Source organism: Hippocampus guttulatus, chromosome 1 (genome assembly GCF_054856545.1).
Source record: "Hippocampus guttulatus isolate MCC_2025c chromosome 1, RoL_Hgut_1.0, whole genome shotgun sequence".
NCBI lineage: Eukaryota > Metazoa > Chordata > Actinopteri > Syngnathiformes > Syngnathidae > Hippocampus > Hippocampus guttulatus.
The window spans coordinates 11,050,696-11,065,484 of NC_141261.1; the positions used below are offsets into that span (position 1 = coordinate 11,050,696).

At 48.1% G+C, this 14,789-nt stretch overlaps 1 protein-coding gene across 9 annotated transcripts in view; it reads left to right on the forward strand.

Annotated features, from left to right (window-relative positions):
* The window catches only part of casz1 (castor zinc finger 1), a 197,447-nt gene that overhangs the window by 121,888 nt on the left and 60,770 nt on the right, over nt 1-14,789 (forward strand). For 5 of the 9 annotated variants that reach the window (XM_086109314.1, XM_086109369.1, XM_086109321.1 and 2 more), the window contains exon 1: nt 13,647-14,021. The exons of 3 other annotated variants lie outside the window; for them this stretch is intronic. In XM_086109314.1, the coding sequence (XP_085965440.1) occupies nt 13,943-14,021 (79 nt within the window). In that variant the 5' untranslated portion in view covers nt 13,647-13,942. Of the gene's footprint in view, nt 1-13,646; nt 14,022-14,789 lie in introns of those variants that run through there. One more of the 9 variants, XM_086109377.1, reaches the window with a different exon arrangement.

The following is a 14,789-nucleotide window of genomic DNA, read 5'->3' on the forward strand; positions in this document are numbered from 1 at the left end:
TGAGACTCTCGCCCTGCAGGAATGTACAAAGGGAAAAGAAGCGCCGTGCGGCTCGGGATAGGCAGCTGATTACAGTTCTTTCAACAAAGTTAATCATTCACTGCGTTTATGCTAATAGGAAAGAGGAACGTTGAATAACCAAACGGCAAAAGGCAGTAAAAAGACAAAGCGAAAAGAGAAACAAGCACGGGGCACTGAGAAAGCACACGCAGCACTCCCGGGGTCTTCTTTTATTAATCGCAGCTAAAAGTGCTAACATTGACATGTTGAACAGATTAGCCTCTTTAATAACAGGGCGGGTCAACATGGCTACTGCTGCTGATACATGAGGATATCCTGTCGGGAGGTGAATAGCTGGTGTGTTTCATATCCTGACCTGCGCCTCGGCAGGCTCGGCCCTGCGCAACACTCAATCCGACTTGTTTATTCACTCTCGGGGGTTGTCAGCAACAGCCTCCGTCTTTCTCGCACGCGAGTTTTCCCCCCGGATTTTCAGACTTTGAGGTGCACTTTTTTTTTTTTTTGCAGGATTGTTGTCGTACGAGTGCCTTTGTGCTTTGCCGCGTTCGCACGCCAATTTTTTGGTACGAAGCCATTACGTGAATATCTCGATGCTAGTTAGAGCTGACAGGGCCGGCTGCAGTGCAAATAGGGATTGGATTTAAAATTACATGAGGCTATGACAAAAACTCACATTTGTCAGCTTCTTTCCTCTGCTGCTTTTTAATACCGAAGCAACAATGCAATCAATTTCGCACTTTTTTTTTTTTTTTTTTTTTTGCTACTAGTACATTATAATAAACACGTGTAATAGATGATGCACTTGTTCATCAGAAAGTTGTGCGTGTTTTATTTAATTAGTATCGGGTGCAAACACAATGACTATTGAATAAACACTCGATAGCCCACCGCTCTATCTTTTTCCATTTCTAAACTCTGCCCTCTGCCACAACAATGTCGCGCTGTCTCTTTAAACAGGGTGACAGTTTCCTCCCATCAGTCGAGCGAGGTTTTTCCCTCTCTTTCCCAGAGAAAAAAAAAAGAAAACGTGGAATAACGCTGATGAGTTTTAACAGCTTCAGCCAGGCGATGGGCAAATATAATAAGTGTTTTTGTAGACGCCACCAGTGATTATCTCATCGAGGCGTTTGGGGTGAATGTAGTGGATTTAGAGGCTTGCCTCCCATTGTGCTGACATCACCCGTTCACAAACCAAATTAAATCATGGTTAAAATCATTTGAAACTCTCCCAGAGTCTGTCTCAAATGACTAAACAATGAAAGTCTGGGAACATTTTAAAGGGAACGCTGTGTGCGTGTTTATGTATACGGACACGGGTGAGTTTGGTCATGGGGGGAAGGGAGGGGATGGGGTCGTTATGTTGAAATGGGCCAATTTGACACCCGTGGTGAATAATGAGGTAGGGCCCCCTAATGTCCACTTGGCTGGAGCTCAACTGGATGTATTTCGATCGACGTTTCATGTTCCATCCGTGAATATTTTTCATTGGATTGGTGTGGCGACCAACCGCATGTTTGGTCACACAAACTTCAGTTTCACTGGACACCGCGCCGCGCTATGCCTCATCATTCGGCAGTAGAATTATGTGAATCCCCTCACCAGACAATCTCGAATGTGATGTCATGATGTTGATTTAGATGAGAATGAAAACATTCTATTTCTATTTTTACCATCCCATATTTTGAATGCTTGCTACAGTGAATAAATGATGCAATTGTAATGCTATTATTATGTACATTTTTTCTTTAGTAATGCCTACCACTGCCCCCCCAATAAAAAATAAATAAATCCCACAATGTATTAGATGAAAAGTACATTAGGATTCTAATTTACTTTTTTTTCTGTATATAAGGCACAGTCCATATAGCCCGTTAATGTATTGATATTGACACTAATCTAACCTTACAAACCATTAAAGATGGAAAGACTCTGATGTTGCTTTGTGTTGTTTTTTTTTTTTTTGCACTGAAGTAAATATACAAAGAAAAGAAAGAACATAAGTGACTTTGTTTTAAATATGAGTTTGTTTGGACTGCCCGTCACCCAATCTGAGAAAAAGCTCCTGTAGCACAGCAGGAACACAACTGGGAGCCATCAGCTGATTCCCCACTCATGCGATGGTGCTTGCCACCTGTGACCTTGTGAAATGGACAAGAGGGGAGAAAGAGCGCGAGTGAGCGCTTGAGTCAGCCGAGTCAGTGAAGGCGTGGTGGCCAAGTGCTGAGGTGCACGGAGGTAGCGCATGACAAGGGTGTGGGGGGGCGGGGGGGGTGCAGGGCGGGGAGTTGCTCAAGGCCTCAACTCGGCCCTTGCGTCCTGATGTGACAAGATTAGCGAAGCCCCAGTGAACAGGGCTGGTACTGCTTGTGTGTGTGTGTGCGTGTGTGTGTGTGTGTGTGTGTGTGTGTGTGTGTGTGTGTGTGTGTGTGTGTGTGTGTGTGTGTGTGTGTGTGTGTGTGTGTGCCGGAATGGGAGCCTCGAACTGCTGCTCGCCACCAGCCGAGCCAAGACAAGACATGCGAGATCAACAGCAAGTGGGTCCGTCGCTGCCATTACGCCTTCATCATCAGCCTTTTCTTCCAGCAGCAAGGGGAGGGGGGGGGGGGGGGGGCTTCGGACCATAGAAGCCACGGCCAAGGCAGCCGAGATGCATCGGGGAGGGCTGGGACGCAGTGGGGGACAAGTGGGCGGGCAGCTGGGGCTAAAGTGAACGTGAGTCGGGAAATGATCCTATTAAATTGAATTAAAGAGGCAGTCTTCATTTACCCCAAGAATGATGGATTTGGCTAATTAACAGTGTTAATGGGGACTGGTTAAAGAGGGCAAAGGCAACCAGTGATCGCAGACTTAAAAAAGAGCCAGGCAAGAGCCTTGGCAATTCTTACAGAAATATTTCCAGACAGTGACATTCATGCCTCTCTCTTTGATTTTCAAGGTGTTCCGATTTTATTAATTTTTTTCCACCTCCACGAAAGGATGGCGACGCACATCCTAACGCGACACACATCAAACGATGTTGTTAAACAGCGTCCAAGCAATAGACGAGTATGGCTTTAGCCAGGATGTATTTCGCGGCACTGAGTGCATTTTACCAGTTTAATGCCCTCATCCTGACAACCTAATTATGGCAGTCGCGCTGTGTGTGAAATGTGCGTGTGTGTGTGTGTGTGTGTGTGTGTGTGTGTGTGCGTGTGTGTGTGCGTGCATGTTAAAAAAAAAAGGCACAATGCGGTGTGCTTTGTGCGCCTGCATTTTCACTTTGGTCATTGCACAAACGCTATCTGCATGTCCTTAATTCTGGATGATGTGCAGGCCTCGGGCAGTGTGTGTGTGATGGAGAGGTTGCCTGTGTGCCAAGTTGGAGTGATCAGGCGGAGGGGGCCGCGCGCCGGCCCTCAACCCCTTTCGGAACAATCCCATTGCGGCCCGCCGCTCGTTGTACTGTTGCGCGTTGCCAGTTTTCACACGAGAGCCAAGTAGTGGCGAGCCGGGCCCCGCAAAGGAGCCAGATTTATGGGCGCTGCGCGGGGGCAATCTGCGGCTCGTCTATTGCTTTGGAAATAATAGCTAATCCCGGAGAACAACTTTAGTTAGCTTCATTTACATGATGCCAGCCATTGCCTTAATAATTCTGCTTCCTCATTACGCATGCGGGATATATTTCTCCCCGCATTGTTTGAGGTGCGTCGTTTTTCTTTTGACGCAAAGCGCCGCGCGTGATCAATTTCGACAGTTGCAAAAGACGCACACTGGACTGTCCATTACGTGGGGCGGCGGATTACCTGCACCCTGATTAGGCGGAGGGTGTCCTCGGTAAGGGGATCAAATAATTTTATGCTACTTGCACCCCCGCCGAAAGAAAGAAATAAATAAAAAGAGGAATTAACACCGCTGTTGTCGGTGCTTATGCGCGAACAAGAGAGTGTGCGGAAAGAACAATCTCATCAAGCAGGAGGCCCTTTGCTTAGCAAGAGCTGACAGTCTTTGTGTATGTAAATGAAGAATTTAGACTAATGGAGTTGAACCATTTCTAATTTTGTGATGGCAAGAGGATTTTGATTGAAAGTAATTAAGCAAGCTAGCTGTAAAATTAATTAAAGCAAAAGGAGGAGGGGTGTTGGGGGTGGGGTGTGTGTGGGGGGGACTTTTATTGGATTGGTTAGCGATATAGCTGCTGTCAGGCAGGGGGGACAAATGGGGGTGACCTGGATTCTCTGCCCTCCCTCCTCCCACTCGGGACTTTTATGTCACTTTAATCTCCTTAGAGCGGCTGGTGTGCATTTGTTCGAAATAATCAAGGAAATATGGTCAGAAATTGTCAGCTATCAGATCTCATTTACCTGACAGCCTCGCGAGTGTGTGCGCACGCACAAATATGTGACTGTGGCAGGTCCCTTTTCTTGTCCTCCCCTCAGCTTTGCGGAAAATGCTTTTGACAGTCCTGAAAGCATCTCGCTTGTCGGAAGGGCAGGGTGGAGGGAGGGGGGGCGGAGGGGACTTGGGTGGCGTTAAGATGGACATTTCAATGAGGCCCGTTTGGCCCCGGCTTAACACCTCTAACCTTGATGCGTGTGATCACGTGCGCGCGCGTGTGCATCTCTATACACTCGCATGTCCCCCCCCCCGCCCCCGTAACATATTCCGATATCTTGGGACGGTTGCACCTGTACTTCCGAGCGACTGCTGTCTGCAAGTTAGCCCCAAACGAGCAGAAGCAGATTATGTCCGTGACAAAGCCTGTTACAGCTACTTAACCGTTGACAAATAAGATTGGACAATCTTGCGCCAATAGAATTCTTCTTTTCCCGTTACGTATGGCTGTGTATAATATTTCCGGCTCTTCGCGCCGTAAATGCGCAACTCACTGGCGTTTAGAAAATATCAGCCCCCCCCCCGGTGCAACATTTGCAAAGCTAATAATCGGCAATAAAATAGCGCCGCTAATGTCCTGCGACATCTATATGGCTCGGAGCTGTATGGGGGTCAGTATTAGAGGTCCACGGGGTTCCCAACGATTCCGCAGTGGGTGAGATGCCACTTCCTCTCAAAGCTTCTGTTTGTTTTGGCGTTTGTGGCCCAGGGTCTCAGTGTGGCCCTCGGTAACCCCCCGAAGAGAGAGTTAATTAAGGTCTAGGCCCAGACAACGCTGCTGGGACTCTGAGCCAGCGCGCCGTTGTCCTCCCGCCTTCCTTGCGCTCCTCCTGGGCTCTGCTGTTTGCTCGGAAGCAAAGCGCCACCATCAGGGCCTTTAACAGGATTAGGAATGCCTCCCAGCTGCCCCGAAAAGACCCGCTTCCCTTCCTTATGCACCCCACGCGCAGTCCCTTCCTCCGACCGGCGACCTGTTTTATCAATTAATATCATAAAAGGTGCAACAAAGAGCTTTCTTGCCGAGGCTCTGTAATTAGAGTCGGAGTTCTCCCGAGGACTGGCATTCCTCGGTTCCCGAAAAAACACGATTCTCACTCCCAATCAACCCCCGCCGCGACCCCGTTGATTCAACCAGTCAGGCGGAACGTGGACTGCTCGATACGTAAAGCTGATAACGTAAATGTAACGTAGAGGCGACATGGCGTTATCTATCTATCTCTTGCCAACAAACGGATGCCACATTTGAGAAAAAAAACGATCGTTTATTAACTCTCCTTTTCTCCTCGACAAAAGTATTCAGCGCTGTCGCCTTCCCGTCGGCCCGCAGCAAATCACTTTCGCCGTCCCGATTCCGACAAGTTACGTGTCACTGCACGCTGTGAGCAAACGTGAGAAATATTCACCCGAATTGAGACGATCAAGATCGGCGTCGATAAAGGTGAGATACCATTGAATTTTATAAGACTGTCTTTGTCTCTCTCTTCGACTCAACTGTGTCTGCACGGGTGTGAAGGGAAAGAGAGACAGAATGTGTGTGTGAGAGAGAGAGAGAGAGAGAGGAGCGCCCACTTTCACAAGCAGTGGAGCTTTCAATAGAAATTAGTTTTACAACATATGCAAATGTTCCCCCCTTTGCGAACGGGGGTCTTTAAGTGACAGGTTGATATGTGATTAAAGGACAATTAGAGTGCTGGAAATACGTGTGGGAAGTGGGTCGAGCACCAGGCGGCTCAGATGGAAAGGTATCGCGCTATTGCCGAGAAAGTTTTTCAAGGTTGCAACTGTGCAAGAAATTAAAGGTGAGATCAAGACAAAGGTTGCGTTGCGCCTTTTGTCGCGATGGATAAGTCGGCGTTATGTTGATTCGGAATAACTCGCGTTTGGCATCGAGGCGTAGTAGCACCAAAAAAGTCCATGCAGTGAGGCCACCAAACTAAGATTCAAGTCTTCAAGTGCGCAATCGTGACATATTTTGGATTAGCCGCACAATGCTTACAGACACAGAAAAAGGAGGCTGCTGCTTATTCTGGCAACAGATGGCCTCGTTCGTCCCTTTAATCCCTCTGATGCTGCGGTGGACAGCGGCTCCCGAACATCTCGCGAGCCAAAGCCTGAGCCAAACGTGATCTACTTTTTCCTTGAAGTAACCCCAATTTGCCAAGAATTTGTCGGCTGTCGGCACTTGTTAAGACGCCAAAGGGCATCGTTTTCTGGTTCCTCCACTCTTGAGTTGTGTCACAGACGCTCGCCTCTGTTTCCACCATGCAGTGGAGGCAATGGCGCTTTTTAGTGGTCGCGGTGCAGAGTGCAGACCATACTTAACTTCTCTCCTGGTTTCCTTCTAGGATGGTGGGGGGGGGGGGGCACTTTCTGCGCTATACAGTAGCGGCTGCACATGGCAGGAATTGGGCTAATTAGGCTTCCAGCTCATCAATGTACTCACCTTGATTAATGTGATTTAAACGGCAAAATTCGGTTCTTGTCACCTCCAAATGCATTAAAATGACAGCGATGTGTGATCTTTGAATCCAATCTTAATCTGAGAGGTGTTTCTAATATTTAAATTGAACAAAAGAAAAGGGAAAAAAAACAGTATGATGCAGTTCAATGCTGCAATGCTTCAATGATAAACATTTCACTTTATCAATCAAATCCGAAATCTTTCGACACAGCTCTTTGCTGGATCTTGCCGAGCGTGCATTACTCCCCTTTCCCCATTTCTCTCCGATCGCCGTTTAATTTAAGTCCACTGTCAACATTTGTCCTCACCCTCGGTCACGTTGTTCTCCGCCGCTTGCTCCTTCAATTCCATGACAATAAACACACTGTTGCGTGTTGGAAAGCACCAAATTTGCAAAGCCGCGTAACCCCAAATTAGGGCAGACTGTCGATAATGTTTTATCATGTGAGAGCTCGGGGGTGAGGCGGGGGGGGGGGGATAATCATCAGTGAGATTTGCTCACGTTTCCCGCAGGTCTGTTGAGATGCATGTACATAGCTAATGGGATTGCCCCCCCCCCCCGCCACCCCCCCCCCCCCCCCACATCCCTCTCCCGTGGCGTTATGGAGCCGCCAGCTGAACTTGAACGGATGCGCACGCCGTTGAGTCGTGCGCAGGACTATTTCAAGACCGAAATGCGATTGTTTTAATACTTTAATCCACCTGTCCTTGGCATTCAGGATGTTGCAGAAGTCGCCTAATTATTTCAGGGCAACTTCTGTCCTTCCACATTGAAACGCAAGTGACAGCCGCCAGTCCTCGATGGAGTAACTCTTCAAATCGTTCAGAGTCGGACAATAGAACGCATGCGGGTGGGGGGAAGAAAACAAATCTGAATTTCTCCAGTCTCCGGGTTGTCGTTTACGATTGTAGTTGTCGAGCTTCACTCCCAAAAGGTGCACCTTAATTGAGATATTAAAAATGCATCCCCGCAACGGGGATGTGAAATACTCAAAATCAAGCCATGAAATGACAAGTTTTCCCAGAATTGTCCCAGGATCCAACCCCCCCCCCGCCCGATAGTATGCAAACATAAATATTTTCTTTTAATTAAAAAGGTCTCATCTTGCTATATCCTCCCCAAAGTCTGCCGCTGCTCCCTCTGCCCCCACTTCCCGCCCCCCACCCCAAGTCGACCCACGAGCACACAAACGCTCACGCTCTCCTACTTTATACTCGTACTTTATCTCCAGTCAACACACACAAACAGGCAAATTTGAGAAAAGTGATTATTTGAATTGTGTCCCGGGCCACGGATTCCTCTTGACTGGCTGTTAATCTGTCAGAGCCGGGTTGTCAATTAAGAAGCGGGGACACCAGCAGTGACGGCTGTCCGGTCCACTGATAGCCCCCTGAGGGACAGTTAACCCTCACGCAGCCCCACCGAACAACACAAAAAAAGCCCACCCTCTCCCGCGACCCCCCGCCCTCTCCTCAGGCCAGCTCAGTCGACCAAAACCCAAGGTGGGACGAAAATGAAGAAAGAAGGCTATGGGTGCGCAGAACGGGTGGCATTCGCGTCCGCCGCGTGTGTTGATGAGCGACAGTCACGTTGGCATTGCGTGCGCGCGCGTGCGTGTTTGCGGACATGCAAAACGCGTGGTTTTGTGGGGGCTGGCGGCTTGATAGTAATGCATGTTGATGGGTTTAGTGATTCTTCATTTCAGAAACAGGGGCCTCATTAACTTCAGTCTTCATCAGGCCAGCGAGCAGCGGGCACATTAGGGGTCCACAGGAAGTCAGAGTACAGCAGGAGAGTGCATTAGGGAGGCCTGGGGAGACACACTTCCCCTCGGTTCCACTTCCACCTCCAGTGCTTTTCTATATCTTAATGTAGCTTTCAGAGGAATTCAGATAGAGGTCAATAATTATACTCTTTAAATTATTCAGTCGAGGTCCTCTGTAATTGTGCTTTTTAGATGCTCGGACATCGACGTGTTTTTTTTTTACTGCGCTTGACCGGATAAGGAGAAAGTTTGTGTGTTTTCGACGCTGGAGGCGGCCTCGTTTATGACATGACAACACGTCATCACCAAACGGAAGAATCAACCGCTTTGCTGAGCAAACCTGCCATCGCATCAAGTTTCTTCAAATAAGCGCTTGGGACGGAGTCGGACGAGACACGCAAACGCTAACATGTGCGAATGTTTTGTTTGGGTCACGGGCATGTTATCTTTGCAGGTCGAGGAGTGGAAAGCCCAAACTGCCAGGGTTGCGAACAAAAAACAAAACAAAAACTTGACTCGCCCAAGTAAAACTTTCACCCCAGCATGATAACACTGTCAGGAATTATTCTTAAGCGGTCTAAACGCATGCTTGCGGAAAGCAGCAATGCTCATTTCCGCTCTTGTCACCAAGGTCTAATATGGATCTGAGATTCGTACCTTTTTGTGCGAGGCGCTGACAACGGCGTCGCACACCTTGCAGTGCCAAACGCGGTCTGCAGACTTTTGTCACGGCCGGGGCAAGTCTGTAATTACTGTCTGACGCTTCTTAGCTGCCGCATTAAAATAGCGTTTATCCTGTCGCCCGTGTTCCTGCCATGTTTTGCGCTCGCACCTCCCAAAACATTCTTTCTCTCCTCTCTTCCTCTTTTTTTGTGTCTGGGGCTGGTTGTTTTCAGTTGAGAACCGTTGCCTTATAAAAGGAGATATGCCTTTTGCTCCCCTCTGACTCACCCACGCACAAATAAACATAAAAAGCTCATTTGTTAGCGCATTCATTTCAAAGGCCTGCGCTGGAGAATATTGTAGGGGAGGGGGGGGGGCGGTGGAGTAATGCTTTGTCAAATGTTGACATGTGTTGCAAACATGGGGCCTTCAACAGCAGCGTTTGGTGGGGCTGCTGCGGCACATTGTTGGCACATGAAGAGAGGATGCTTTGAAACAAGATTAGCCTCCAAATGGCCCTGCCTGACCTACCCCCCCTCCTTCCTCACTCTGCCCCATCAATGCTCGTGGTGCATTTAAACGCGCGCATGTGCGCCCGACACCAAAATGCTAAATGATCGGATCAAGTGAAATATTGCGCAGGCCTGTTGTCTTGCTGCGTTGGGCACAGTTGTTGGGCTGGGCTGCGAGGCGCCAACGTTTGGCACGTGGTCAGGATGGGCTTTGCTGGCCCGGAAGAGCACGTCGCTGTCACCGAGGCCTCCTCCTCCTCCTCCGCCTCCGCCTCCCCTTGGCTTTGGGTCAGGGTGACACCGGGCAGGGGGAGGAAAAAATCCATCACCCGACACCCTGCCCCACAAAAATGAATAAAAATTGAAAAACAACATGCAAGGTCCGCTTAATACAGGAACACTTGCAATATGCTGATGTTTTGTTTTGTGCCCTGTGTTTGCTAAATTGCCTTTGACTGCGTGCATCGGTAATGAAACTTTATGTCCTTGTGGAGAGGGCAGCAAGTCCGTTCCGGTTAGGACCGGGACGATCACTCCTGTCTTGCTATTGTTAGACTTTTATTTTTCTTTTCCCAATTCACGTCCTTATGAATAAATGAAGCACATGAAGTCATTTTTTCCATATTTGCCTAAATTGCTTTAAAAGCATTTTATCATGTCATAAAAAGCGCAATTGATCTGCTGGGCTTAGCCCATTGGACAGCTGTGTGTTTTGTTAATGGCCACTTTGCTCCAAGCAGCTTATTAAAAAATTTATATATAAATGCTAAAATTGCATAAATTATTTAGATACAGTAAGCATGTCTTTTTTTTTCTTTTTTTTTGTTTTAGTCCGGCAGGGAGGGGCTGCTATCAGTATGGAAATTTACCATAGTGTGATATCATAATATAGCCGCTCAGACACATATGTGTCCTCTTCACCACACCCCCGACACGCACATGCAGAGGCGCGAGGAGAGGGGGTGGAGGGGGGGGGGGGGGGACAAAACAAAAAAAAGTATATATTTTTTGATGACTTCGTTTCAGCAACCACAGAATGTCACCCATATCCCGGTTGATTGTACTTTCGAGTTTTATGATGTTTTTCCATTGATTTGTTTCCCCGGCGCAGCTGCCGACCTCTATTGAGGGACGAACATAATCAGCGCTGACGCAAATTAGATGGTTATTCGTTTCGAAAATTGACAGAAAAACAATAAAAAAGATGAAATGCTCCCAAATCAATAGATATAATGAAATTCAAATAATCCGAGAGATGGGGTCTCCATGGCAACTGATAATGTGGAAAAGAAAACAATTTAATAAAGGACAGACACGCTTTGAAAACAGATTGGGGAGGGAGGGGGTCGGCTGTAAAGCGGGGAGAGGAAGGTGGGGGTGATGGAGGGATAGGCGCAGGGAGGGAGTGCGGCCGAGGGGGGTGTTTGAGGCTCTGCCGCTTTGCTCTATAGCTTGTTTCCCCCGGCGTGTGAAGGATCTGTGTCTGTCCCAAGGACACGGCAATAATTAGAAAAGCTTTCAGGCCAGAAAGTGCAGATTCAGGTTTTAATACACAAAATTATTTCAGGGGCAGTGAATCGGAAAACCATTTGTTGGTGACCTTCCCGAAAGGCCTGCCCCACCTCCCCCCTGCCCCCTCCCACCCTACCCCAAACGCTCCCCCCACCGTCCCTTCGGTGCGGGGCAAGATGGAGGCTATGTGGCAGCGCTGGCTGAGTTATAGCATATTTGTGTTTTTATAGAGGCATGGGGAATGGAGTTGGGGGGTGGGGTAGGTGGGTATGGTGTAAATGTGTGCCTATGATTGTTTGTGTGTGAGCGTGTGCATGCACAGGGGGATGGGTCACAGGGACACCTTCATGTGGAGTGTAGAGTTGTTTTTTTTGGGCGGGGGGCGCAAAGATCAGAACCGAGAGAAAGTGCAGCAGCGACAGACAGCGGGAAGTTGAGGATCCGGCTTTATTTACAGATCACTTGTCAAAAGGAGCAATTTAAGGGGAATACGCCCGTTCCTGTGCCGTGACAGGCGAGGTGGCTGTTTAGACGGGGGAGAGGAAAAAAAAAAAAAGCAAAAGACAAGCATGAACCTGAGTGCTAGATAGTCAAACAGACTTTTTTTTTCTGTTGAAGACACGCAGAAGCAGAGGGTGGCGAGGGAGGCGAGTGGGTGTTAAGTGACTTCATTTGTAGTCTATTTAAGGGATGTTTTACTTGTCCTCGTGCTGCTCCTCCATCACCCGATACCACCTCTGCCGTCTATATACTTCCCCAGCATGCACTATTTTTTTGTTGTTGTTGTAAATAGCAATTATTTCCCGTCATTCGGCTAAAAAAGGTGTTTGCGTTCAGCCCCGCTTCCAAAGCGAGAAGTGCAAGTCCGCACTTAATTCAACATCCGTGTTCTGCTCTTTTCACATCCTTTTTTGCGTGAGAGTATGACACTCTGTCAGTGTTTGGAAAGTCGTCTAACAGGGCGTTAAGCTTCATCCGTCAACTGCTGCCCACAATATTTTTTTTTTGGTGTCATTAGAGGGCTTTGTTTCATTCAAATAAAGGTGATCCACCCTTTGTTCAAATGAGAGCGTGTCCAGGATATCGAATCTTGACTGCAGATACCTTATCCTGTTCTTGGCGGCAATAAATAGCAAAACAAGTCCTCAGACAAACTTTGACCTGATAATGACACTTCTGATATTTTAATGGCGTGCCAGCCTGATGTGATCAGCGCTTTCTGCGTGATAAAGCGTCTTTACACCTTGAGCAATATTTGATAAAACAAAAATAATAACGTGAGCGGGATAAAGTTCCCGCCTGCCTTCACCTCAGTCCCTTCTTATCGCCGAAGCAGAATCTGACAAACGTGCTATGCCATTCTTCTGCTAATGAGACATTGCACCCCTTTGTCGAGTCTTTAAGAATCTTTTTTTTTTCTTCCCTTTCCCCTGCGTGATGTTTTTAAAGCAAACACGTTAAATTTGGCGTTAACAAGATGCAGCGCACGCAAGGCAAACACGGGCTTGTTTAGACTTCTTGACAGTCACATTCAAACTTATTATCCTCTGGGGATTGTGCCCTTGTTCGAAGACAAACACAAGAGATGACGCTCCTTCGGCGGGACAGCTCATAATGCTCCAGTATTGATATTACGATGTGAAAAGTGACCCTCAAGTAGGAGAGAAACTAGAAATTCCCCACCGCAGACTAGCTGAGAGACTTCAAATTTAACATGCCGGTGTCAATGAGCACCGCTTTCTCTTTAAAAAAAAAAAAAAAAACTCCTGTTAGAGCTGAAATATGAGCGCCAGCAGGCACCCATGGTGTGTTTTGTGTGCTTATGCGCACACACGCAGTCGCACACACGCACACGCACGCACATAGGGCACAAAGCAAGTGTTATCACTGTTAACAGCAGCACAAAACAGTTGATGGCCTGTGTTGTGTTTGAGTGGAAATTTGTGTGTCCAGAAACCCCCACATTCACCCCCTCCACCACCCCTTCCCTTTCAGCAGCTGCTGTCGCACTGTAACTCTGCCTTGCTGTGTGAATGTGTGTTTGTCTGAGTGTGTGTGAGAGCGAACGAGAGAGCGAGAGAGAGAGAGAGAGAGAGAGAGTCCGACAACAGTACCACACACTTGAGGGGCCAGGAGCCAAGTCCAACAGGACTGAAAAGGCCCGAGGGCCAGCTCCCTGAGCAAATCACCCACTTTACACCTGTCTCTCTCTCTCTCTCTCTCACACACACACACACACGCGCGCACACAGGCAAACTCAGCAGTCTTGCTGTTCAGCGCAGGGTTCTCATTGTAGCAGTGACGGGAGGGGGTGGGGGGGGGCATCCGTTAAGTGGCTCGCTCTTCCTGTGTCTCTGTGTGTGTGTGCGTACGTGCGCACACTGTTCCTCATATGTCTGTGGGGTGAAGAAAAGCGATGAAGGACCCCTACCGGTAAAGTGGGTACACTTGCGCAGCTTCGACATCTGTGCTCAGAGGAGGAGGAGGAGGGGGAGGAGGGGGAGTGGAGGCAGACAGTGAGAGAGGAGGAGTAGGAGGAGGATGAGGAGCACAGAGTGGGAAAGAGGAGAAGAGTGTGAAGGAGAGAGGGAGGGAGAGAGAGAGCAGAGCCCCGGCGCTCAGCACTTGAGGAGAAAATGCCTTGTTTTGTGGAGAGAATCCTTCCAGGGCAGGAGGGAGAGGTGAGGCAGAGCGCGGAGGGCGGTCCGCTGCCAGGTAAGACTCTCACACACCTGCAACCAACCCCCCCCCCCCCCACCCCCTCCCTCTATGACCCCCGCCCGCTTCCCTCACCCCCTCCCCTCACAGGCAAAACACACACACACACAACCTCGAGGTGAACCGCCGTGCTACTAGTTGCAGCTGGCGTTGATGGTGTGGAAGTGCGTAGAGAACAGGTGTCAAGGCTTGTTTGCAATTGCTCTTTTCACGATGAGGATGACGATGAGGGTGATGCACTTTTCCATCTCGACTTCCATTGACTTCATCACGACTTCAGTTGACTTCAATTCAATTCGATAACTTTGTTCAAAGTTTTGTCCCGCTGGAAAGGAACTATCATTCTTTACCGTTCCAAAGTAGTTGTTCTGGTTTTTAACACTTGTTCTGTGGAAGTGACATGTTTTAATAACTTGTGCAAACTGTCTGTCGATGAAACATTTCACCGCGGGAGAACTTTTTGCTCTGTAATTTTCGTCACAAAAACTTTACACGTGATTTTTTTTTTTTTGTCATTTACAATTGATTTCTCGAAATTCAAATCTGGTTTCCGAGAGCAAAAAAGAGACAAAGAAAGGAGACAACAAAAACAGGCAACTCGAGTGAAGGGTCAGGGTTCGTAAGGAGCTTGCAGGAGAAAGTGGAACAACCACAGTGCAGTTTAAATGTAGTTCTCAATACGCAGCAATTTACCTTGACTTTGCCTTTTTAGGAGTTGAACCTCAAATAAAATATTTTAACATGCTGGTTTTCTGCTCAAGTAAA